At 49.0% G+C, this 25,992-nt stretch overlaps 1 protein-coding gene and 1 long non-coding RNA gene across 18 annotated transcripts; one reads left to right on the top strand and one right to left on the bottom strand.

Moving 5' to 3' along the window:
• Positions 1–67: 67 nt before the first annotated feature.
• Positions 68–10,356, top strand: LOC310887805. 11 transcript variants are annotated; one of them, XR_014575775.1, is made up of 8 exons: positions 68–197; positions 616–677; positions 1,335–1,462; positions 1,796–1,922; positions 5,280–5,469; positions 7,748–7,908; positions 8,168–9,306; positions 9,696–10,356. It is a non-coding gene; the product is annotated as an uncharacterized lncRNA (long non-coding RNA). The 11 variants fall into 11 exon arrangements; XR_014575774.1 differs by lacking the exon at positions 1,335–1,462; XR_014575777.1 differs by lacking the exons at positions 68–197; positions 1,335–1,462 and having other exon boundaries at positions 539–677; positions 8,175–9,306.
• A 542-nt stretch (positions 10,357–10,898) lies between these two features.
• LOC310887803 (caspase recruitment domain-containing protein 8-like) lies at positions 10,899–24,689 on the bottom strand. Of its 7 annotated transcripts, XM_083813968.1 has the most exons (16): positions 23,717–24,689; positions 22,886–23,134; positions 22,558–22,593; positions 22,184–22,213; positions 21,804–21,839; positions 20,099–20,134; positions 19,709–19,744; positions 18,299–18,483; positions 16,537–16,601; positions 15,990–16,210; positions 15,606–15,862; positions 14,860–14,991; positions 14,620–14,776; positions 14,378–14,422; positions 13,968–14,021; positions 10,899–13,308 (listed from the first exon to the last, which is right to left on the bottom strand). In XM_083813968.1, the coding sequence occupies exons 1-16, from the start codon at positions 23,991–23,993 to the stop codon at positions 13,049–13,051; spliced, it is 2,076 nt and encodes a 691-aa protein (XP_083670094.1). In that variant the 5' UTR covers positions 23,994–24,689; the 3' UTR covers positions 10,899–13,048. The 7 variants fall into 7 exon arrangements, with proteins under 7 accessions (XP_083670094.1, XP_083670092.1, XP_083670093.1 ...); XM_083813966.1 differs by having other exon boundaries at positions 13,165–14,776; positions 23,717–24,028; positions 24,350–24,689; XM_083813967.1 differs by having other exon boundaries at positions 13,165–14,776; positions 23,717–24,028; positions 24,620–24,678.
• Positions 24,690–25,992: the final 1,303 nt, after the last annotated feature.

The raw sequence follows: 25,992 nt of genomic DNA, 5'->3' as shown, positions 1-25,992 counted from the left end.
GCGAAGGCGTGCCAGGAGCTGGGGCGGCCCCGGCTTTGGGCCTGGGGCCGGTCTCGGCTCCTTGCAGCACCTCACAGCCGCGCTGCTGCGAGAGAGCGAAACCTGTGGGCCGGGCTGGGCTCCCTGAGCTTGGTTTTAGTACAAATGCGGGCTCCGATGTGACTCCTGATTTCAGCTGCCGTAGCGATGCGTACCGCGTGGGTAGTTACGTAAAAGCGCAGTCACAAAAGCTCTCAGTCCCGGCTGCACGTTAAAGCAGAAGCATCGATCTTGTAAATTATCTGCAGGGGTGTTCTTGCAGTCATCTGCAGCAAGTTAACTGCAGAGTGCAAAATACCTGCTTTCGAATATTGTTGCTTCAGCGTGGTAAAGCTGAATAAATGCTGAAGTAACACTTCCAAGAGAAATAGCTACTTTGACTTCTCTATTAACGTTTTTTTTTCCTATTTGAAATTTTTAACACAATTACCAAAATATAAGGCAGTTTTCTGAAAGCTGGATTTTTGCTAACATTTTATTTTGCATACCAGTTCAAAGTAAAATGTTGAAAATATTTTTAGCATCGTTATTGCCTTGGTTTGCTCAATTCCTGATTGCTTGTTTTGTGACTGACAGGTATGGCTACTAATTTTGTACTTAATACAGCAGAAGCACTTCAATAGGAAACTGGTCAACAGGTAAGTTATTTTTTGTCATATATATATGAACTGTTTAAAAAGAAGCTGATTGTAATCTTGCATAGGCTTCATACTCCATGCCTCCAGGCCTTTACTGAATGAAGGCATGTAGGTAGCATTGACTTAGTGCACAGACTACTGATTTTTCACTCCAGTATCACTTGATTTTTTTCTGCTGTACTTTGAGGGTAGTTGAGTAAAAGGTATGGGCAAAATTTGTAACTGTATGTTATTTAAATATTTCTTAAATATTTTTATATCTTTTTCCTGTTTTATATCTCGTTTCAAGTACTTTATACCTCTGAATTGTATGTCAGTGGGACTTTTAAATATAAACACCCAAGTTTGTGTTGTGTGTTTGTGTAGGGTTCTGTTCCATAGCTCATGTATCCCAAGTACAATGTGGAAGATTAATTACTGAGCAGTCCACTTACTAGAATTTTGATGGCAAAGTGACAGTAGGGGTGATGTAGGCTGGGTTTTAAGAGGCATTTATATCTATCGTATCCTGAGTTGTAAGACCATAACATTGCATTTAGTAACATCTACTATATGTAACATTCAAGAACTTAACCATCTAAATAGGTGTTGATGTAAGATGCAACGTTAACAGTAATTTTGCAGTCAGACCTCTATAATTATCTTTGGCAACTGCAGCGAAACATGGAAGAAATCCTACCTTAAGGCACAGGAGTTCAGTTTCCAGAACAGCTGACGGAACTTGTGCCCACACACTGAAGACAGGAATCAACAATGATTGCAGCTATCCTGTCTTCATAGGAGAGGTGCTCCAGCCCTATAATCGTTTTTGTGAGCCTCCTCTGAACTCGTTCTAATATTTCCATGCCCTTGTGCTGGGGGCCCCAGAGCTTGTGGTGGTTTTACCTTGCTAGGCAGCCGAACTCCGCCACAACAGCTCTTTCACTCCCACACCTCAGAAGAGGAGGGGAAGAAGAAAGGAAAAAAAACAACTCATGGGTTAAGATAAGGATAATTTAATTAAAGGGAAAATAATTATCAAGGTAAAATTATTTTTAAGGGGAAATCAATTTAACTAAAGGGAAAAGGAAGAGGGGACAAAAGAAAAAAAGGCCATTTCTTTCCTCTCTCTCCTGCAGGGAATGTTAACTCCATCCCAGCCAGAGCTGAACGCAGGGCTCCAGGTGGGGTCTCATGAGAGCAGAGCACAGGGGGAGAATCGCCTCCCTCGACCTGCTGGCCACGCTGCTTTTGATGCAGCCCAAGGTACTGTTTGCTTTCTGGGCTGCAGGCGCACGGTGCTGACTCTTGTTGAGCTTCTCATCCACCAACGGCCCCCGGGTCCTTCTCCTCAGGGCTGCTTTCTGTCCTTTCTCTGCCCGGCCTGTATTTGTGCTTGGGATTGCCCTGGCCCAGGGTTCAAGAACAGAGTATTTATTGACCACAGAGTGATTTTTTTTTCCATTTTTTTCCCCCACCCTCCAAATTTATTCCAGTTTAGAAGTTTGCATGCGTATTTGCTAGCAAGCTTTAAGCCGGACCAGCCAGTGAGTAGCAGGGCCCTTGGGTCTGAGCTGGGGTATCAGGCAGGTGGTGGGGTCTCTGCTGGTACTCCCAGGGGGACCCCTGAAAGTGGCGTGCATTGGGGGTGAGTGTGAATGCTACATGTGTGCAGCAAGCACTATGCTGGACCAGCCAGTGAGCCGGGGACCCGTGGGGCAGGTCAGGGGTTGCGGACTGTGCAGGAGTTCTGGGTGGACAGATGGGCCGGGCCGATGCTTGGGGACCTGCAGATGTATGCATGCTTTCAAACCCCGAGTGTGTTTGTGCGCCTGCACTAACGACTGTCTGTCCCTGCCAGCCAAAAAGAGGGCGACTTGGCTGGCTGTGTGTCTGTTTTACGTGAGTCCTGTGCGTAGGTGTTGTTGAAGGCAGCCCTTGTGTGACCGACCATGTCACTGTCCTGTGTGTCTCTGGGACACGTGCTCGGCATTGCTGCTAGATGAACCCCACAAAGGGGAAAGCGGCAGCTGCGTCCCTTACCTTGGGCAGAGACTCCAATTTTTCAACAGTTGGGATGGAAAAAATAGGTGTTTACAGAACACCGGGAGGACAGGAAGCGGTGCAAAAGGCTCAAACTGCAGGCCTAGCGGTGGGGTTTGTAACTGGGGGGTGGGTGTGTGGAGAGGGAATGAAAAGAGCCACTCACTGCAGTAGGCTGCAACACCTCCTGTAAGGAACAGACCAATCACAGCTATCAAATCGATAAATTATATTGGCGGGGGGAAGCCTGAGAGAACCAGGCTAAGGCTGAGCTCTCTAGGATTTGTGAAGAATCAGGTAGAAAAGGGAAATGCGCCATTGCAAAGGAGTAGCCTCACCTTACGGAGATTTAACTCTGATGGAGCTGAGCAGTAGGGCTGAGTGGCGCACAGGAAATTGCTGAGTGCTGGGGAGCAAACATCACTTAACTCTGCAAATAAGGTGCTCACTGGGACTGCGCATCCCTCTTCACACAAATGCACATCATCCCTTTTGCAAATGAAAGGTGACTGGACAGGACAGCCCAGGGTCAGTGTGATTGTCAGTGGCACAAGCGGTCCTTGTCTCTAAGGATGGTAAAATAAGACCCTGATCTAAGTAGATACATTTTTTTTTCCTCCCCTAAGATTCCCCTTTTAGGGATCCTTAAGACTCTGCCCATGAGAATGACAACCTTTTGAGCAGAGGGATGGGCCAGGTGACAGTTTCGGTGCTGTCCTACGGAACTCTCACCCACGCCCCAATATCAGCCCTAAAAGCATCCACAGCAGCAACACTTAGGGTGTGTGTGGGGCGGGTCAGTGCAGGGGAAGGGGCTGAGATAACATCCCGACCCCTCTGCCAGAGAGCCAGAGATACCAGGCTCATTCACCAAAGCAGCACGAACACTGCTTAAAATGTTCATCCTGAACACCCTCTGAATTAGCTACTCAGCCCACGCTGGCTGAGGTTAGTTGCAGTACAACTCCCCGGGAGGCAGGGAGCCCTGCCGCTGCTTCACATACGTATGAAACAAAACGCTCAGTTTAACTCCAAGGCAAAGAAACTTTATTAACAGGTGTACTGGGTCAGGCTGGGATGTTAACTTTCCCTGCAGCAGCCCGTACAGTGCTGTGCTCTGCACTTGTAGATAAAACAGCAGTGGTATCACACCAGTGTTGTGTCTGCTGCTGAGCAGTGCTGGCACAGCATCAGGACTCTCTCTAACCCTCCTAGGGGGTGGGCAAAAAAGTGAGAAAGGAACATCACCAGGGCAGCTGACCTAAACCAACCAAAGGGATATTCCGTACCATATGATGTCACACTCGGCAATAAAAGGTGGAAAAAGGAGGAAGAGAGGAGGGGTGGGCTCTCGTTGGGAAAACGTCTGTCCTCCTCCTGAACACTGGCTACGTGCGTTGAGGCCCTGCTTCAAGGACGTGGTCAAGCATCGCTCATTTGTGGGAAGTAGAGAGTAATTTCTTTCCTCTGCACTTCCACGTAGCCTTTACTTGTTTTGTTTAGTTTTCCCTTTCCCTCTCCCTTTTCCCCTTTCCCTTTTTTTTCCCCTTTAGTTAAATTGTTAATTGTTTAGTTAAATTTAGTTAAATTGTTTAGTTAAATTGTTTAATAATAATCTTTCCTTAATTATTTTCTTTTTTCCTTTAATTAAATCATCCTTATCTCAACCCGTGATTTGTTCTTTCCTTTACTTCTTCCCCTCCTCATCTAAGGAGGGGGATTGAGAGAGCGGTTGTGGTGTTCAGCTGCCTAGCACGGTAAAACCACCGCAACAGGGTATGAGGGGAATTGCTTGTTTATCTTCCGTGGGCTTTTTTCCTTTTTTTCCCTGAATGCTGCTGTCACTTGTACAGCCCTTCTCCTTCCTCTGGCTGCTGGTCTGCACAGGAATGCAGCAAGTCCCTGCACACTCCTGACGTCTCCACTCACCGAGTCTGCCAAACATTTTGTAATGTTCAATCTGCTCATTGACCTGAGGGCAAAGGAAAACGTACAGCACTAGCCTGCACCCCACAGTGGTCTTAGAAGTAACTGCAAATCCCCCATAACGATGGGCAAAGAGACCTCCCCACCAACACATGCCCTGTGACACTGACCTCAAAACCCAGTTTGTGATGCACAGGCCAGTTATTCTGGTTCGTGGGGTCTTTTCTCGGAGAGACTAGCCAGCCTGAGGAGGAGCCAACAGGACAGGGGGTGTGATAGCCACCTTGGAGGGAGTATTTGGGGGCATCACCAGTTTGGGGTGATTTGGAGGGAGTATTCAGCTGGAGGTGATTTGGGGGGAAATAGCCAGCTTGCATGGTACAATTAGGAGTGTTAAGTTGCAGGGGGATGGGGGAAATGGTTGGTGGGGGGATAGCCAACTTCAGGGATTTGAATTTGGGTGGAAATAGACATTTTTGGGAGGGTACCCACCCACTTGGGGGATGGGATTTGGGGGAAATAGCAAGGAAGGGGAAACTGGGGGGGGAATGGTTAGACTGGGGTGTGTGTAGAAAGGATTACCCGCTATGCCCTGCCCTAATGAGTTACCTGTTCTCCTACAAGCTTGATACCGATCGCTTTGTGTCTGCCTAGAGCTGCAAACACAGGCCTGAGCACTCTCCTGGAATGCACTAGGAGCAACAATCACCAAAAGTCCTGATTTGAGGAAACTTCAACGTGGGAGATGAGGAAGGCCTCAGGAGACAAAACCAAAGGACTGGAGCCAATCTAAGGCCCGCACCTCTCCTGCCAGAAGCCCTGCTGTGCATGGCAATGAGGGAAGGTCAGGACGGTTGTAATGATGTGATCGGATGTGTTTTGCTGCAAGTTGTATATAAGCTGCTGCAAATTGTAATGGGGGGGCTTTCATTTCTCTAGTGGAGGACGGGGGTCTCATGATCTTGACAAAGCTTTAGTAAAACTGTGTAAATCTGTCCATGGGTCCTGCTTCCTTCTTGGTCGTGGAACATCCCAAGTCACTTTTGTGACAGAATTTGGCTCCCCAGGTGGGACCGCACTGACCAGTTGACTTCAGAGCCTCCTGGGATGGTTTGGGTTGTGAACTGGGGAAAATGACCTGTTTTATGTCTCTCACAGATGTGGTGGTGAGGTAAAACTAAATTCACAGAAATCTTGCAGAGTGGTTGTGTGTTAAAATTGTAATTCCACATAAACCCTGCAACTTAGAAATTGGACAAGATATAGTGAGTGATTGATGCTCCACTAGCAGAAGTTTTGGAAAATTGGAATGAAATCGGTGGTATCTTAAGGTTATCTAAGAAAAAGGCAGTGGAATTTGGTCAGAAACCTTGGCCTGCTATGACTGCGTTAGCGACTGCAGACTAAGGGTGGCCAGGAGTTGGCGGTTTTAAGATAGATTGCCTAAGGTTGTTGTGATTATTATTGCAGGACCGATCCCCTGCCCTGGTATGTTTGGGCAATTTGGAGAACTGAATTGCCCAAACAAAGTGGTCAATTTAAATACAGTGAGTCAAAGGGTGATAGAAAAAAGGCGTCAACTTAGACTGTTTTGTATATGCAAGTTCAAGCAATTGCTGCTAGTGCTGACGGTGTTTCTGCTGTTGCCTCTGGATTCCTCCTCTCTTGCTGTCCTGTTTTGCACCCCTGGCTGTTCATCCTGCCCTGTCAGCTCTGCTAAAGGAGGTTGTTCTCCCTTTGCCTGCCATCCTCCTTTCACCCTCCCTGGAGGCTGCGGTGGCAGTGTCTTTGGTGCAGGTGCCTTTTAGTGCTGCTCTGGGTTAGTAACTGCAACAGAGGCAGCAGGAGAAAGAATGGTAAATTGGACAAAGATAAGAGATGGTCAGCAAAGACCAGGGTACACCCCTCTGCTTCCAAATGAGGTTGGAGAAACAGCTGCGAATATTTGGGAAAATAGATCCTGAAACAGGCCCTTGGTTGTCTCACTGTTTGCAGATCAAGCAGCCCCAGATAGCAAGAAATATTTTACTAAATATACCCCAGGATGGCAAGGTAAAACAATAGAAGTAATGAGCGTAACCACATTTGTGTATAATGGGAGAGATGAGGACACAAAAAAGCTAGACAAAAGAGGAAGTAGCAGGAGCAAATGGCAAGCCTTTCTGGCGGCAGCCTTAATTGGGAAGGATTTTAAGGGGAGGCAAAGAAATAGTAGAAATCAGAGAAGCAGAAATCAGATTAGAGGTTCAGCAACACTAGAGGATTGCTGCAGTTATTGCAAGCAGTCAGAGCACTGGAGAAGAGAATGCCCAGGAATCTCAAGAAAGGGTACCTAGAACGCAGGTTAGGGAAGCCCGATAGAGCAGGGGACAAGGGGAGGAAGATATGCAAAGATATTTTCAGATCACAAACCCCAGCAGTGGGAAATGAAACAGAAATATACTTCCCAGGTGGATCCCAGGAAACGATAATAGATAGAAAAATTGAAAATGAGGTTATTCATATTTAGTTGATACCAGGACAACTTATTCCACACTAACTGATGTCCCAGTGGGCTCAGACGTAACAGGAAATGTAAATGTCATAGGTGTAGAAGGAAAGCAGGGAACTGTTTCAAAGGTAGAAGATGTGATGGGCCTGCTATTTGTAGACAAATTCTTTCTGGTATTAGAATCAGCACCTACAAATTTATTAGGGTGGTACTTATTCTGTAAATTGTGAGCAGAATTGGTATGTGATCACTCAAGGTGTAACTATAAAACTTCCAGTAGAAGATGTTCCAACAATAATGTTTATATGCTGGCAGAAAATAAACAAAATCCCTGAGGAGCTGAAAGACATACCAACATCTTTGTGGGCATGGAGTTCAACGGATGTGGGGCTACTAGAGTCAGCAGCCCCAGTTACACTGAAAACTAAAGGAGGGAATTTCCCTCCTTAAAGCAATACCCACTGCCACAAGAGGCTAAAGATGGAATAAGGCTGACGTGTGAAGAGTTGTTGAAGAAGGGAATTTTAACCCCTTGTAAATTTCCTTGTAAAACAGCGTTATTACCAATAAAGAAGCCCAAATGTGGCCCAGAAGGAAAGCTGGTTTTTAGATATGTACGATGTTTTTGCAGACCACGGATAAGAGCCTGTGGGAAAATAGCTGAACCATTTGTGGCCAGCACAAAAGCAGATGCTGAAGAACCACTGACATGGACTTCAGATTCGGAGAAAGCTTTCATAATCCTGTAGAAAGTTTTGATGTCAGCACCCACACTCAAGATGCTAAATTACAGTAGGCCATTCCATTTACTTGTGCATGAGGAAAAGAGTGGCCTCTGGGTCTTGGCTCACACTTTGGGAGGGCGGAGGTACCCAGTGGCTTACTGTCAGCCCAGTTGGACCCAGTTTTTAAAGGCATGGCAGGAAGCATTAGAGCAATAGCCTCAGCAGCACTGATAGTAGAAAAATGTCAGAAGATTGTGTTAGGACTCTAAGCACCCTATGTGGTGTTGAATTGATGTTAACTAAATGTGCTTCTTTATCTATATGAGTTTTCAGAGACTCCACAAGTACGAACTGCTGTTGATGACAGCAGATAACATCCTCTTGAGAAGATGCAAATCCTTGAACCTGGCAACCTTGTTACCATTGGTGGATGAAGGGGACCCACATCATGGCTGCATAGAGGTAACCCAGAATCAAGAAAAGATGACCTTTTCTTCATCTGTAGGACCAAGGTGAGCTCTTTCTTGATCCTTACAGACCTTACAGATCCTTACAGACCTTACCGTGCCAGCTCCAGACTGGGCTCTATCTGTAGATGGATCATCTTATTACCTGGAAAGAAGGTGAGGAACGGGGTATGGCACCATGACCCAGAACAGATGGCTAACAGCAGAGCCTATTTCTCCTAAACACAGTGCTCAAGCAGCTAAGTTAATAACCCTGACAGAAATCTGCAGGGAAGCAGAATGGTAAAAAGTGACCATCCATATGTAATAGAAATATGCTTTTGATATCTTCCACGCTTCAGGACAGCTGTGGAAATGGAGGTTTCATGACCTCTAGTGGCAGCCGGACAGTAAATGCTCAACAGATTGAGAATTTGTTAGCAGCTGTTAACCTTCCAGAAGAGATCAGTGTGATGCATCAGACAACCCACACTAAAGAAAAGACTGATTTGTAAAAAGTAGGCACCTATGCAAACACTAGAGCCAAAGCAACAGCAAGACAGCCTTTGGGAAAAAAAAAATCACATTATCACTAACAACTCAGGAGACTCTTCCTAATTTGCTAATTTTATATGAACAAATAGAAAAAGAAGAAATAGAAGAATGGAAAAGACTGGGTGCACAGATAGATAAAAGAAGGAGAAGTGAATCACGTTTACCAATTTTGCCCAAAAGGTACTTGATTACAATGGCAAAAATCCATCACCAACTAAATCATTTTGGACATACAGGATTGGCAAAGACAATTCTGAAAGGATTGGTGTGCCTCAGGAATTTATGTTGTAGCAAAACAAGTGACTAAAATTTGCCCAGTTTCTCGGGTCTACAGTTTGAAGGTGGACAAGGAGGAAAAGACTCTTGGAGACAAACCATGGGCTACTTTCCTGTTCCAAAACCTGCAAGTAGATTATACAATGTTGAAGACACATTATGCACATGTCAAAGGGATACAAATATATGTTAGTAATTACTGACTAGTTGTCAGGTGTTGCAAATAGATTTTTACACAACTTTGATTTAGCAACAGTTGCAAATAGATTTTTACACAACTTTGATTTAGCAACAATCTAAGATTTATTAATACTTTTATGGTAAGTCACAAGATTAGATTGTATTATTCTTAATAGCACTTAATGTGCATTTAATCATCAGCCAATTTAACACAATAATTCAAAGGAATTTGCTACAATTGAAACAGTGACTTGGTTAACGGTTTGAGAATGGCAAGGTTCATACAAGACTTACTGCAGGGTATTGGGAGGGGGAGGTCTAAAGTCAGTTTTGTGCTTACAGTCTTCCTCCCTTTTTGGTAAATGACTCACTCTTCTCCCTCATTGGCATTTGTCAGCAGGTGAGCCTTGACCCTCAAGGAGTCAGCCCTGAGAGACATCACGCCTCAGAAGTGTCCCAGCTTAGGGAAACTGAGGGTCACATCCTGCTGTGATTCCTGGAGAGCTCCGTCATTTCTCCACGGGGGATTTCTATGGGTACCTGTTTCAAGGCAGTACCCCCTTTGTTCATGGTCGTGGTGTTGAGCATGCACTTGGTGCTCTGTTATTGATGTGCTGTCTGGTTCAAGGAATGGGCACATCAAAGCCTTCTGTGGCTCATAAACCTGAGGAAGACTTACGTCAAGTGCAGGAGAAGAGCATACCTGCCACAATAGGATGGCCCAAAGCACTCACCTTTATGGAATGCAGAGGCAGGCAGTATAATGAGGTTCTTATTAAAAGACACGGTGACCAGGCTTGGAATTCCAGAAAAGGTTGATTCAAACCAGGGGAGCCATTTCACAGCTCAGGTTTTAAAAAGGTGATATGAAACATTAGGCGTCACCTAATACCTGTATACCCCATATCAACCACCATCATCAAGGAAAGTTGAATGAATGAATCAGAGCTTGAAAAATACTGTATTTAATACTTGTGCAGAAACCGATCTGAAGAAGACAGATGCCTTAACAATCACTTTAATGCATACAAAGCAGAGGCCAAAACAGATAGGATTAATGCCAGCTGGGGTATTATTTGGGAGATATTTTCAGATTCCAAATACTTATGTAGCTGCAAAGACTGTCTTACTGGGAGGGGATGAAAGGTTGACTCAGTATGTGTTGGAGATCCACAAATACATAAAATTTTGACAATACTAAGCTCAACTGTAGCAACCACTGTCTTTAGAAGGGAAAATGCAGCCCTATGAACAAGAAGATTACATAAAAAGAAAAATCAGTTAAGCCTAAGGTGGGAATGGCTTTCTTTCAGGGGGTATTGTTGACTTCTTTTTCATCAGTACTTGTAAGAAGGAAAAACCCTGGGATGCACTGTTCTCATGTGAAATTTTCCAGGGCTGAAGAAGTCAAAATTCCCTTGAAAATTATATAGGAAAAAAAAAAAAAAAAAAGAACAAAACACAAACACAACAAGCAAACAGAAATAGAGTCGTAGAATCATAGAATATCCTGAGTTGGAAGGGACCCACAAGGATCATCTAGTCCAGCTCCTGACACCACACAGGTCCACCCAAAAATTCAGACCAAGTGACTAAGTGCACAGTCCAAATGCTTGTTAAACTCTTGACAGGCTTGATGACCGTGTCCCTGGGGGGCCTGTTCCAGTGCGCGACAACCCTCTCGGTGAAGAACCTCTTCCTGATATCCAGCCTGAATCTCCTCTGCTGCAGCTTGACACCATTCCCACGGGTCCTATCACCGGTCACTAAAGAGAATAGATCAGTGCTGCTCTCCAGCGTCTCATCCTCCAGTCTGTACGTAGAGCCAGGGTTGCCCCGTCCCAGGTGCGGGACCCAGCACTTGCTGTTGTTAAACTTCATGCAGTTGGTGATCGCCCAGCTCTCCAATCTGTCCAGATCCCTCTGCAAGGCCTTTCCACCCTCAACAGGGTCAAAAACACCTTCCAGTTTAGTATAATCAGAAAATTTACTCAAAACACCTTCTAATCTTGTATCCAAATCGTTTATAAAAACATTGAAAAGAACCGGCCATAAAATGTAGCCCTGGGGGATCCCACTGGTGACCGGCCGCCAGCCTGATGTGGACCCATTTACCACAACCCTTTGAGCCCTACCTGTCAGCCAATTGCTCACCCATCGTATGATGTTTTTTTTTTTCAGCTGTATGCTGGACATTTTGTCCAGTAGGATCCTATGGAAAACTGTGTCAAAAGCTTTACTGAAATCCAAAAAGATTATATCAACTGGGTTCCCTTGATTGACTAGATGGGTGATCTTATCATAAAAAGAAATCAGATTTGTTAAACAGGACCTACCCCTCATGAACCCATGCTGACTGGGACCAATGACTGCATTGTCCCCCAGGTGCGCTTCAGTAACTCCTGGGATAATCTTCTCCATAATTTTACCAGGCACTGACATGAGACTGACAGGCCTGTAGTTACCAAATAGGTGGTTCAAGATAAGTAAAATAGATCTGTCATTAATTGTAATATTGTTGTGTGTGGCTAACAGACAGAAATGTCAGCCCTGCTTACAGCTCTATGCCATTGATTTAATTATAGCAACACAGGCATAATGCACTTGGATTGCTAAATTCCTGGTCATAAACCAAAGTCTTGCTCTCCAAAGGACTGGAATTTAAGCCCGCACAGTGTGCCTGGGCTTCACAATGCCATTCACTGCAGCAGATATGGGATCTGGAACAGAGGATTGGAAGAGAAAATAGTAAGGTTGTAGTGCTTAAAACTGAGAAAATTTCCAGTATGTACCTGGAACAAAGCAAATGTCCATAGTTGCCCATGCTGGAAGAAAAACATCACTCTGCGTGTTTGTTCCCCAGCTTCTGGGGTTGGGATGGCAGCAGCCAGCCTTGTGTGTAGTTTTGAGTTCTGGTATGGGCCTGCAGGAACTGCACATAAATCGAACCTTCCTGGGCTGGGGGCACGATGGGTTGTCCCAGGGCAGGACAGAAACCCGGGCACTGCTGTGCTGGTGTGCCATGGACCCCCCTGCCCCTCACAATGCTCGCCCCCTCCCTATTCTTTTGCATCCCCTGCTCCCCTTTTTGGCTTCCCTCCCTCCCATTTCCTCAGGCACCCCCTGAGGGGGCTGAGGGAGCGGCAGTGGGGGCACTGGATTCAGGGGTGCCAGATATCCTGGGGTTACTCAGGCTGTGGGAGATGATTGTGGGGGCAGCCCTAAGGAAGCAGGGGCCAGCGGGGGTGATTGTTGTCCCAAGGGGGGTCTCCTGACAGAAGCTGTCAGTTGTGGGGACACCCAGGAGCCATCCCTATGCCTGAGCCCCCTGGATCCTCGGGGGCAGCTGAGGCGGCTGTGTGGGGCTGGTAGACCTGGGCTGCGCTGGAACAGCACTCAGAGGGCAGGCAGAACATGGGAAGTGACAAACACGGGTGCAAATAGTCTTCTTGTGCTCTGAGGACAATTTCTGGCTCAGAAGCACCATTTCAAGTTTTTTTTTTTATTTTTATTTTCACACCTGCTGGCTCTGGGGCCAGCTTTTTCCCCTCGTGGTGCAGTGCACAGGAAGGTTCACCACACTACCTCATCGGTCCCCCTCAGCAGCACTGGCCTCTGGCTCCTCCTGAGACTGTAGTGCAGGCTCCCCTGAGTCCTTAGATCCCATCCTGGGGCTCCCCATCTCTCACCCTTCCCCAGTCCTCAAAGGCCTGTGTTCGCCTGGAACCACCACCACTCCCAAGTCGGCCTTCACGATCCCTGGAGCTCTTGGATGAGGTAGCGATTGGTGTCCTTCAGCACATCAAGGAACAGGTCCTTGCAGGTGGTGTTCCAGCTGGGCATGAAGCTGTAGAGGCGGCGCATTTGCTCCTGCCTGGTGCTCTTTGCTCGGATGGTCTCGTACTGCTCGTCAGTCAGAACAGAATATTGGAGGAGCTGGTCCAGAATGCGGCTGACTGATGTCACACGCTGGATCAGCTGCTCTCGGTGTTTCTCCACAAAATGCTGTCCTGGTGCACAGGGTGGAGATGTACAGAAGGGTGAATGGTCGGGTGCTGCTGCCAGCTTGGCAGGAGACAACCCACCAGTCTGAAGGTCCCATTACTGCTGTCCCTTGACCCTTAGGGCATAGGTGGCACGGAAAATTAATCCGTCTTGTATCTCCCACTTCCACTAAGATTTTGTGCAGGAGAGAGAGATATCCATAACCTCAAAGCAGATCTCATCCTGGTCCTCACCCTAGACAGAATCTATTTCTAGAGATGTGCTTTATAGGCCACAACCCTGAAGCGGTTTTGGGCTTTGATATAGTTCTCTGGGGCTGTCAGGGACACCTTGGGTTGGCAGATAGGACAGAGTTGTTTCCAGGGACACTTCCCTCTTGGAGCTCAAGTGGGACCTCCTGGGAGTCTCCCAGGGGACCATATGGATGAGCAGAGGGACATGATGGAACCCCAGTTCTGCACTGACAGGAGCTGAGATGCACCAACTCAGAAGACATCTGCATGTAGAACCCTGAGCTGTGGTTCTTTGGTGTTGCAGTGAATCCTGAAGCACTGATGAAGGGGACACAGGAGTCCACAGATTCTTCTGCATTACGGCCTCATGGCCCTTCCCCTTCTGGCAGCCTGGGTCATATTAGGGAGAATGAAAGCAGTCATGAACTCACCTTTATGTCTGACCTGCAGAGCAGAGGATGGCTCATGCTCCAAGAATGAGTGACCTGCATGGGTGAGCAGCACAAAGGAAGATGTCAGGTTAGGTGGAAAGCCATGGCTGGCATTCTGTGGAAATAGCTCGTGTCCTCATACTGTCCCATTGTCCCTGGCCTGGATGTCATACTAGAATCACAGAGTCATAGAATCATAGAATATCCCGAGTTGGAAGGGACCCATAAGGATCATCAAGTCCAACTCCTGGCACCACACAGGTCTACCCCCATTCTCCCCCGAGATGAGTATGTCTGCTGAAGGGAAATCTGCCACCATGACTGAGGAAACACTCCTTCCACATTTGATGCCTGAAGACACCTCCCTGTACCTCCCTGCCAAACCCACACACCCCAAAATATGAACAAACCTGAGCATGTTGGAGTGGAAGAGGTGGCTGGCTGCTTGATGTCACCTGGAGGAGAGACAGAAGTAGAATGGAGAGTATGAATTGAAGACAGGAGGATGGGACACACACTATTTGATGTCTGAATATCTGCACCTGAGCATGTCTGCACCATGCTCCCTTCCCAGGCCAGGGGACCCCAACATTTGGACATCCTCCAAGCCTTTCAGAACCTGTGACATAGACCTGCATCCCGCTCTCCCTACCTGCCCTCAGACGGGTGCCCCAGAGTAGCCTGCAGTCCCTTTTGCCCTCCTGGACCACCTTTGTCAAGGTGAGCTGCATTCCTTCCTCCATGTCCTTGGTGTAGATCTCGGTGAAGAGCTGACGTCTGTCCGATGCCAGGTAGACGAATTTCAGCTCCTAGCAGAGGCAGAGTGGTGTGTCAGAATGATCCACGAGAACACTATTGTTCAGCCTGGTCGTGAGGTTCGAGGCCCACTTACTTTGGGGTTTATCTCTGCCCTTGAAGGACTGGATACGCGATACCACCTGTTAAATTTCAGTGGTCGGATGGTGTTGGGAGGTTTGTTCACCAAGAGCGAGTGTCCCCTTCTCTTCTCATCCTCATCCACTGCCTGCAAAATTGTAGCACAGTGACGTGAGAAGTGGTGATGGGAGTGCCAAGAGGGCAGGGAGACAAAGTGCTAGTCTGATTGCTCTGGTAGGTCTCAGCTGAGGAGGAAAAGCTACAAGCAGATTGAAAGAGCAGGATCCCTCTGATGCCTTGTGGGACCTTCTTCAACAGAGGCCTTTCCTCCAGGTGATTTCACTGCATGAACCTCGTCTTTTCCTGATGCTCTTGCTGGGCCAGACGCACAGAGAAGGTGTTGTTTAGTGTCCCCTGAGATTAACTGTCTCTCCAGGCCACCCTCTGATGGCATGTTGTTGCTGCTGCCCCTCACCTCTCCTTAGATGACAGGCACACTGCCTGGCCTCTCTGGGGATTTGTGCCCCAGTGCAAGCACCTAAAGGTTGGGCCTTGCTTCTGACCACATGGCCAAGGCTGTTTTGTGGTCAAGGGAGAGACATGTCCTCCCAGAAGCTGTCTGGTAATGTGTGCCATGGTCGGAGGAATTGCAGTCTGGAGGCACCTGTCTCTCTTGACTGCATAGAGGACGTGCACAGGTGACCTGGGTGTGCACCCTGGGAACCACCAAACTTGAGTGAACAGAATCAGAGGCACACTCACCTTTTCCAGGCCACGATGGTTGGGGATCAGGTAGAGGTGAAAGGTGATGTCTGCAGCACTGAAGACCCGATAGAGGAGCACAAGGGAATGGACGGGGATGAATGGCAATTTGTCAGAAAGCAATATGACACCCATGGGGGAAAAGCTGGGGTCCTCCAGCACAGCATGGAATGACTTCACCCTTGTAGGCTTCTCCAGGAGTAGGTTCCCATCAACAATGTGGGCAATTTGCATCCAGGAAGTGTTTTGCTTCCCCTCTGTCAATGGACAAAATATGTTAGAGAGTGATTTGCCCCACCAGGGCAGCCAGCAAGCAAGTGGGTGTGCATTCCTGTAGGACCCCTCGCTGTCTCACCCACCAAGCCATCATCTTTGCCACAGTACCTCCAAGACACAGGAAGTGTGGGATATGAATGGCCTTTACAGTGGCTGGTGGGGCATGGATGTCGAACACGGGGCCAACCTCCATCCATACAGGGGGGATCCCTGAAGCCAGGTGACGCTCCCAGAAGGAGTACTTGTACTCAATGCTGGTGGCTGTCCTCACCAGGAACTCAAGGTCCGTCTCAACACAGCGGAACAGACCAGCCCGAGGAAAGTGAGCTCTGCAGAGTGGTGGAATGAGAGGAGAAAGGAACTGTCAAGTTAAACACCAGGCTGTAGGATCACCCTGCCCTTTTCCTTGGAGTGTCCTGCTTTGAGGCTTTCCTCAGCACAACTGCCCAATGTGTGAAGACATGGCAGGAATCTGCTCTGTAAAAGCACCTGTGTCTCCCTGTTGCATGGATGTCTTCCTCTGTTGGAGGCTTTCCTGGCCTAGAGATCTTTAATTGGCATGAATTAATCCCTTCCACCTCCAGTAAGAACTGGTCCATGCTTGTAACTGTTTGTGCAGGGCAGAATGGAACACACCCAGCCACCAGGTGCTTACCTGTATATCTCTTTCTTCCCTCGTTTGTGCCCAATAATCTCTGGCTTCACTTCTTCTACCCAGTCCTGAACAAGAATCACAGAATCACACAGTGTTCAAGGTTGGAAGGGACCTCAGGAGGTCATCTAATACTGTTTCCCACAGTATTCTCCTGGAGAAACTGGCTGCCTATGGCTTAAATGGGAGTACACTTCCCTGGGTAAAAAAATGGCTGGGTGGTTGGGCCCAAAGGGTTGTTGCGAGTGGAGTTAAACTTGGTGGGCACAAGGCCACAGGTGTTCCCCAGGGCTCAGTACCAGGGCCACTTTTGTTTAAGACTTTTATCAATGATCTTGATGAGGGGATGGAGTGCACCCTCAGTGAGTTTGCCGATGACACCAAGTTGGGTGGGAGTGTTGAATCTGCTTGAGGGTAGGAAAGGTTTGCAGAGGGATCTGGATAAGTTAGATCAATTGACTGAGTCCAATCACATGACATTCAATAATGGTAAGTGCTGGGTCCTGCACTTGGGTCATAGCAACCCAATGCAGTGGTATAGGCTTGGGGAAGAGTGTCTGGAAAGCTGCCCAGCAGAAAAGCTGAAGGAAGCAGCAAGAAGGGTGGTTAGGCATTGGAACAGGCTGCCCAGGGAGGTGGTGGAGTTGCTATCCCTGGAGCTAATTAAGACCTGTGTGGATGTGCTGCTTAGGGACATGGTTTAGTGGTGGACTTGGTAGTGTTAGGTGGATGGTTGGACTTGATGATCTTAAAGGTCTTTTACAACCTAAACAATTCTACAGTCTGGTCCAAAACCCCTGTTCAAGCAGGCCCATCTAGAGCAGGTTGCCCAGGATCATGTCCAGAGAGTTTTTTGAAGATCTCCAGGGAAGAAGACCCACAACCACTTTTGGCAACGTGTCAGTGCTCTCAGGCTTTCCTCACAGAAGTGCTCCAGGCCTTTTGTCATCTCCATGTCCCTATGTGGGACTCTCTCCCATAGCTCTGTGGTGCTATTTCTTGTACTGGGGAAGCCCTGTGCAATAGTACAGCCAGTTGTGTGTCATCTACAAACTTGGTGATGGTATGCTCTGTCCCATTATCCAGATCATTAGTGAAGATACTAAACAGGACTGCACCCAGCACAGATCCCTGATGTACACCACTAGTTACCAGATTCCAACTAGACCTTGTGCTGCTGACCACTACCCTCTCAGCCAAGGAGTTCAGACAGTTTTCAATCCACCTCACTGTTTGCCCACTCTGCCATTCATTAACTGCTTCTCTATGAGGATCTCAATGGGGGACAATGTCAGAGCTGTGGATATTGTCTTGCTGAAGTCCAGGAAGACAATATCCATGGCTGTCCCCTCATCCATTAGGCTGGTGGATCAAAGAGCATGTGCTGGTCTTGGCCCTGTGGGCTTCCTCCTGGGCACTTCTCTGGCTCTGACTCAGGGCTTAAGGCTCAGAAAATGCGTCAGGCTTTTGACTGTCCCACATGGAATGAGTCAAAGAGCTCATTAGGATTGTATACAAACACACTGAAGTGACTGGAAATGAATCCCTCTTTTCTCTTCCCTTTGCTGGTCAACACCAGAGATGGATGTGTACAAGGGTGGCCTGGGAAACCACTGTGGCATGAGCAGGCAGAGATGTTGTGCAGACCCTGAGCCCAGCTGCTGGATGTCTTCATGCACTCACACACTGTCCTTGGAGAGGAGCTCCGAGAAGCTCTTGTAGCCGAGGTGAGGACAGGAGCAAGGAGAACCCAGTACTGCCTTACCTCTTCAGTGGGACATGACATGCAGACGGCATCTGAGCGTGTGTTCCTGCCCAAACTGGGACTGGTGCTCTTATCAATGTCTCCAAAGAGTGTATATTGTGGTAAGATGGGTGCTGCTGCCCCATGGACGCTGCTGCCCTCGTCCGACCAGTCTGTCTTTTTGGAGGGCATGTCCCCAGCTGTAGCTGTCAAGTAACAAGCAAGTGAGCATCCTTTCTCCCTAAGGCCTCAGGAGCTGTGATGACCTCCCCAGCTCCTGAGGTCTTGTAGGAATTTCTTGAGCCTGAATGCTCCAGAGGAGCTGTCCCAGTCCAGAACCCACCTTTACATTTTCCCCTAAACCTCTTGAGATCCTTCCTATGCCTGCCCTGCTGGCCTGTTCATGAAGGTTGAAGCCAAGAGATCCCAGCTGACATTTGAGCCCCACATTTCTTGCTCAGCAGCAGGAGGCCTGAGGAATGGCCTCTTCCCATCCTCCCTGTACTTCCATTTCCCAATAGATCCCTTGAAAAGACAGCTTGGGGAACAGAAATGCAGCTGAGCTGTAGAAGACACTTGCCACTGCCTGGAATAGTGACATGCTGCATCATTGTTCAGCACATACTGCAAAGGAGGAAACAAAAAGCCAAGAACTGTCTGGATCCTTAGACGTTTTAAGTAGCATGACTACGGAGAATTTGGGTTGATGTAGCTGCTGCTCTGGGTAACTCTCCACTCTGAACACAGCTCAGGTATTTGGCTGCAGTGTGGATTTAATTTTGTTTTATCAGATGTGATAATACATTTGTCAGGAATATTTCTGACTTTCTTATCCTGAATGGTACTGGGAAGAGAACTGGAGTGAAGTCAGTGGAACCCTCCCTGCTGTGAGGCACAGCCACATGGGAGCCCCCTTTGTGCTGCTGCCTGATTATGGTTGCTAGATACTTTGCTGCCTTTGCTTGTAAACTTTGAGCCTTGAGTGGCTACCCAAAGTGGAGCTGAGATCGTGGCCCACCTTGCTCCAGCTGAGGCAAGTTTGCCTCTCTCTCCAGCACTGAGAAGAAAGGCAGACTCGCATCTCTCTCCTCCACTGCCCAGGACAGGTCTGAGGTTGGCTGAAGGGAGACATTCCCTGTATTGCATTTCCTCACAGGGATCATGATTTACATTACCTAAGTTCAGCCATAAGCTCTTTGGGTGTTTTGTAGCCTCTCATCTCAGAAGTGGAGAGATTGTTCCCTCCAAAGCTCAGTCTGTACTAGACCAGATCCCTGCCCAGGATGCACAGGGGAAGGGTGGAAACTCAAAGCCAGCTCTGCTTTTGGAAGGGTATGTCTTGAGAGACAGGAGGGGACTTTGGGAGGCTGATGCATTCAGAAAATAAGGAGATAACAATGCTGATCAGTAAAGAGTACCCCCAGCACTTACCGCCCTGAGGTTTAGGGCCAGACTGTGCCTGGAGACCTGCAGGAGAGAGGAGGCAGTGGTGAGCTACAGAAAGCAGGGTGACTTGATTGCCTCAAGGGCTTGGGAAAGGCTGCTTGGAGCAGAGCAAAGGAGAGACAGCTTCTAGGGAAAGAAATGCAGCTGAGCAACAGGAGGAGGTATTTGCTCTGGAGTGGGAGAGCAGCACCTTCCAGCACTGCCCAGCGCATAGCTCAAGGACGGGGACTAAAAGCCAAGGACTTTCTGGATCCTCACCCATCTTGAACATCATTATGGCACCAAATGGGGCAGGAGGGGTCTTTGGAAGGGTGATGCATTCAGAAAAGAAGGGAATGATGATGCTGAGCAGTTCAGAGTTCACCTAGCACTTACCACCCGCACGTAGACTGGCGGACTGTTCCTGGAGACCTGCAGGAGAGAGGAGTCAGTGGTGAGGTACAGAAAGCAGAGTGACTTGATTGCCTCGAGTGCTTGGGAAGGGCTGCTTGGAGCAGAACAGAGAGGCAGTAAAAGAAATGCAGCCAAGCAGCAGGAGGAGGTATTTGCTCTGGTGTGGGAGAGCAGCACCTTCCAGCACTGTCCAACACATAGCTCCAGGATGGGGACCACAGGCCAAGGACTGCCTGGATCCTCTACCATCTTAACATGCATTTGAGCACTGAATGGGACAGGAGGTGATTTTGGGAGGGTAATGCATTCAGAAAACAAGGGCATGAAGTTGCAGAGAAGTTCAGAGCTCACCTTGAAATTCTATAGTGTGTTTCTGGGGACCTGCAGGAGAGGAGTCAGTGGTGAAGTACAGAAAGCAGGGTGACTTGATTGCCTCAAGGGCTTGGGAAGGGCTGCTTGGAGCACAGCAAAGGTGAGACAGCTTCTAAGTAAAGAAATGCAGCTGAGCAACAGGAGGAGGTACATGCTATGGCGTGGGAGAGCAGCACCTTCCAGCACCGTCCAGTGCATTGCTCAAGGATGGGGACCAAAGGCCAAGGACTATCTGGATCCTCAGCCATCTTAAACTGCATTAGAATCATAAAATCATTAAGGTTGGAAAAGACCTTCAAGATCATCTGGTCCAACCATCACCCTACTACCAATGTCACCCACCCAACTATACCATGTCCCTAAGTGTCAGGTCCAGCCTTTCCTTGAACATCTCCAGAGACAGTGACGCCACCACCTCCCTGGGCAACCCGTCTCAATGCCTGACTGCTCTTCCTGAGAAGAAATGTCTCCTAACTTCCAACTGAAACCTCCCCTGGTGCAACTTGAGGCCATTCCCTCTAGTCCTGTCACTAGTTATCTGCGAGAAGAGGCTGGACCCTCAGCTCCCCACAGCCTCCTTTCAGGTAGTTTGTAAAGAGCAATAAGGTCTCCCCTTAGCCTCCTCTGCTCCAGACTAAACAACCCCAGTTCCCTCAGCTGCTTCTCATAGGACTTGTGTTCCAGACCCTTCACCAGCTTCGTAGCCCTTCTCTGGACATGCTGCGGGGCCTTGATGTCCTTCTGGTACTGAGGGACCCAAAGCTGAACACAGCACTCGAGGCACGGCCTCACCAGAGTAGAGTACAGGGGGACGATCATCTCCCTGGTCCTGCTGGCTGCACTATTCCTGATACAAGACAGGATGCTGTTGGCCTTCTTGGCCACCTGGGCACACTACCGGCTCATGTTCAGACGAGCATCAGCCAGCACCCCCAGATCTTTTTCCTCTGCACAGCTCTCCAGCCACTCCACCCCAAGCCTGTAGTGTTACATGGGCTTGTTGTGGCCAAAGTGCAGGACCCGGCACTTAGCCACGTTGAACCTCATCCCATTGGCCTCTGCCCATCAACCCATCCTGTCCAGGTCCCTCTGCAGGGCCTTCCTACCCACTGGCAGATCAACACTTCCCCTCGTCTTGGTGTCGTCTGCAAACTTACTGAGGGTGCACTCAATTCCCTCATCCAAATCATCCATGAAGATATTAAAGAGGGTGGGCCCCAACACAGACCCCTGGGGAACACCTCTGGGAGGGTGACGCATTCAGAAAATAAGGGCGTGATGATGATGAGCAGTTCAGAGTTCACCCAGCACTTACCACCCTGAAATTTAATGCCAGACTGTTCCCGGGGACCTGCAGGAGAGAGGAGTCAGTGGTGAGGTACAGAAAGCAGGGTGACCTGAGTGCCTCGAGGGCTTGGGCAAGGCTGCTTGGAGCAGAGCAAAGGAGAGGCAGCTTCTAAGTAAAAGAAATGCAGCTGAGCAACACAAACAAGTACTTGCTCTGGTGTGGGAGAGCAGCACCTTCCAGCACTGTTCAGTGCATAGCTCAAGGATGGGGACCACAGGCCAAGGACTACCTGGATCCTCTACCATCTTAAAATGCATTAGAGCACCGAATGGGACAGGAGGTGGTTTTGGGAGGGTGATGCATTAGGAAAACAAGGACATGACGTTGCAGAGAAGTTCAGAGCTCACCTTGTAATTCTGCAGTGTGTTTCTGGGGACCTGCAGGAGAGAGGAGTCAGTGGTGAGCTACAGAAAGCAGGGTGACTTGATTGCCTCAAGGGCTTGGGAAGGGCTGCTTGGAGCACAGCAAAGGTGAGACAGCTTCTAAGTAAAGAAATGCAGCTGAGCAACAGGAGGAGGTATTGCTATGATGTGGGAGAGCAGCACCTTCCAGCACCGTCCAGTGCATTGCTCAAGGATGGCGACCAAAAGCCAAGGACTGCCCGGACCTTCAGCCATCTTAAAATGCATTATTGCACCAAATGGGGCAGGAGGGGACTTTGGAAGGGTCGACGCATTCAGAAAACAAGGGAATGATGGTATAGAGTACACCCAGCACTTACCCTCTGATATGATGCTACCCTGTGCCTGGACAGCTGCAGGACAGAGGAGACAGTGAAGAGGAAAAAATTAGGGTTAAAGCACTACATCTGCAGTCCTGGGATTCTGGTGGAAACATGAGTTTTTTTAATGTGTTCTTAATAGCCTCCTCTACTTTTGTCGTTTGACAGTAACTGATGTGCTGCCACCTCCTAGAAGAAACTGCTCCTGACTGTCCCAAGGACAAAGGTGTTTATATGCACCTGTAGTTGGCCCATTATCCTGATAGGCCAAGCCTCTGTCTTGACTTTTTCACAACTGGGAAGATAGTAAGGGTACATTTCTTCCCTGTATATACTAAAGTGAGAATTGGATTTGTTGCACATAGAACCTTATACAGGCAATATTTGTTTGTGACATCCCATGTTGGCACCAGTTTGTAGAGCTTCTGCATTCTCTTCTGGTTGGTTCCTTCTGACATGATGCTGTCAGACTGCTCAGAGGTCAGTACACGTTCACGGAGGAGAGCCATGATGATATTAGCCACATTAGAGGCTTTCTGGATCGCAATTTCTCTGTAGCGCTCAACAAAACTTGCCCCTTGCAGAGAAGTGGAGAATACATTTGGTGCAATTCATCCCTCACCTCATCAGGGAAGTTCTGACGATAAAAGAACCTGAATGGTTGATGTATCAGGCTTCTCCCTTCTTCCCCCAGGGAAGAGCAAGGTCTGATGAAGGTGGGATGTTGGGATTGGGCAGGAACCCCCTGCCCTCCACCCAGGAGGGTGCCCCAGCTCTTTGTAGCCCAGAGCCCCATCCAGTGCATCCTGCCTTTCTGCAGTGGGGCCCATGGGGAGAGGTGGGGTTGTGCAGGGACCGTCCAGCTGCTTCTCTGGGGTGAGGCTGGAGCAGAGAGCATGTTGCTTCATCTGCAAGTTATTTACACCGACTGGAGACTTGTGAGTGCACCCCGGATCTCCCAGGGAGACCTGGGTAGAAGGAAGCATTTGCTCTCTATGGGACCAGGTTCTGAGATGTGTGTCTTAGCACAGCATTTTGGGCTGAAGGCAGTGCAGTGCCAAGGGGAACAGGCTTCTGCAGCACTTGCAGTAACAGGTACGGGACTCTTGGACTCAGGGCTACCCCAGTCCCTGCCTGCACCTCATTTCCCTTAACTTACCATAGGTCAGCCTGCGCAGGAGTGTATATGCCAGGGTGCTCCTGCCCATGGCCCTCAGCACTCTGACTGTCACCTCCACGCAGTAGGGCTGCCCGTAGTGGCTGCACAGCAGCTCGGCGAGGGCTGCTCGTGACAGCCCCATCAGGCTCTCCAGTTTGATGCGCTCATACTGCTCCTTGGGCTGGATTTTACTGAGTTCCCACTTGAATCTCGGGAAGGCATATCTCCCTAGCTCCTCAAGGGTTTCCCACAAGAGGTCTGCCATGATTTTCTCCATACTGCCTCTTGATGCCCCAGTTCACCACGGTGCTGCTGCAAAGAGAAGCAGATGCTTGCGGCCCAGTGGCTGTTGCAGGACCCAATTCCCCCCCCATAGAGCAGAAGTTTTTTGCTGCAGGGAGGCAGCAGAAATGTTCAGGACATCTTTCAGCTGGTGCTATGGGAACTGGCAGGTTATTTAGGGATTCTCTGCAGAGTGAGGAAAGACCGTAGGGCTGTGGTTATAATTAGAGTTGTTTCAATTCATAACCATTTAAGCAAGCAGCGTAGTTTATTCTCACCTACAATAGCATATTGTTGCACAGAATTTGTGTGCAACAAAGTACACTATACTTATTACCATAGCTTTCTTACTGTCTAGAATTCTTGCTTTCCGTGACTTTTCAGTCACTTCCTGTCTCATAGCTGTAGAAAGCGAAATCAAACCCTTTTCCCCTGTCAGAGCGCTGGGATGTCCCGGGATAGGGCGGAAACCCGTCTCCCCCCCGTCCCTCACACTGCTCATCCCCTCCCTATCATCTCGCATTCCTGCTCCCCTTCCCGGCCTCCCTCCCTCCCGGCCTCCCTCCCTTTGCCTCAGCCCCCCCGCCGCCTCAGGGACCCCACGTACGAACCACCCACAACCTCGGTGCCTCCCAAGTTCCGTCCGTGCATGCGCAGAAGTGGTGGCACCTTTGGGTGCTTCTCGGGCTGGGTGGGGAGCAGTGCGCGGGGTGGGGGTGGGGGGCTGGGTGCAGCCGTTACCGAGCCCTGAGGGAGCGGCGCTGGGGGCACGGCGCTGGGTGGGGGGGGGACGACGTGTGGGCATTCACCCACAGACTTTAATCTGGGCCGGACAGCAAGGGCGGGGGTCTCGGGTGGTGGGTCCATGCTGCTATGCCCCGGCACGCTTGTGCCTGTGGTGTGCGTGAGGGACCAGCGTGTGACTGTGTGCATTTGCGGTGTGCTTCAAGCTGGAGCAGCTTGTCAGTAGGTGACCTCTGAAGTATGTAAAGGGTCTGGGGTCTGGGCAGGGGTTCCAGGTGGACAGAAGAGCCATGACAGGCACTTGAGGGATCCACAAATGCGTGTGTGCTTGAAAACCTGGAGAGTGCAGACTGCGCCTGCAGTACTGACCTTCTGCCTCTACCAGCTGGAGAGGAGGCAGGGGGCTCAGCTGTCTCTGTTTCACAGAATCACAGAATGGTAGGGAATGGAAGGCACCTTGGAAGATCACCTAGTCCCATCCCCCTGCCGGAGCAGGAACACCTAAATCGTGTCACACAGGAATGCGTCCAGGTGGGTTTTGAAAGTCTCCAGAGAAGGAGACTGCACACCCCCCCGGGCAGCTTTTTCCAGTGCTCTGTAACCCTCACTGTGAAGAAGTTTCGTCTCATATTTAGGCAGAACGTACTGTGTTCCAGCTTGCACCCATTGCTCCTTGTCCTATCATTGGATGTCACTGAGAAGAGCCTGGCTCCATCCTCCTGACACTCACCCTTTACATATTTATAAACATTAATGAGGTCACCCCTCAGTCTCCTCTTCTCCTCTTCTCAAGCTAAAGAGGCCCAGCTCCCTCAGCCTCCTCCACTCCCTTAATCATCCTTGTGGCTCTGCACTGGACCCTCTCAAGCATTTCCCTGTCCTTCTCCCTTTCATGTGAGTCCTGTGTGTAAGAGCTGTTGAAGGCAGCCCTTCGCTGAGGCGGCCTGTGTGACCAGTTGTGCCAGTGTTCTGTATCTGTCTTTGTGTCTCTGGCATGTGCTCGGCTTTGCTACCGGCTGAAACTGCAAAGGGGAAAGCATCATCCATGTCCCTCGCCCTGGGTGTTGACCCCGGGTCTATAGGCACCGGGCTGGGCCCCAGTGGCTGGACAGGAGCGGACATGGGTTGAAGCGGCTAGAAGAGGAGGCCGCACTCCTGACATCCCTGCATATCTGGTGTAGTTGTCAGGATCTGGTCAAGACTGTGTGTATGTGATGGGGGCCTGATCATTTGCTAAGGTGCCCACAGTG

Source organism: Anser anser (assembly GCF_964211835.1).
Source record: "Anser anser genome assembly, chromosome: 29".
NCBI lineage: Eukaryota > Metazoa > Chordata > Aves > Anseriformes > Anatidae > Anser > Anser anser.
The sequence above is the reverse complement of the archived record's forward strand: the minus strand, read 5'-3'. Positions and strand labels throughout refer to the sequence as shown.

Coding starts and splice junctions, on each gene's coding strand:
- LOC310887803 (XM_083813965.1), bottom strand. CDS start 23,993: ATGGAGAAAATCATGGCAGACCTCTTGTGGGAAACCCTTGAGGAGCTA. Junction 22,594..22,885: donor AATTCTCACTTTAGTATATA/CAGGGAAGAAAT, acceptor TCCTCTGTCCTG/CAGCTGTCCAGGCACAGGGT. Junction 18,484..19,708: donor TGGCCCTAAACCTCAGGGCG/GTAAGTGCTGGG, acceptor GTTACTTGACAG/CTACAGCTGGGGACATGCCC.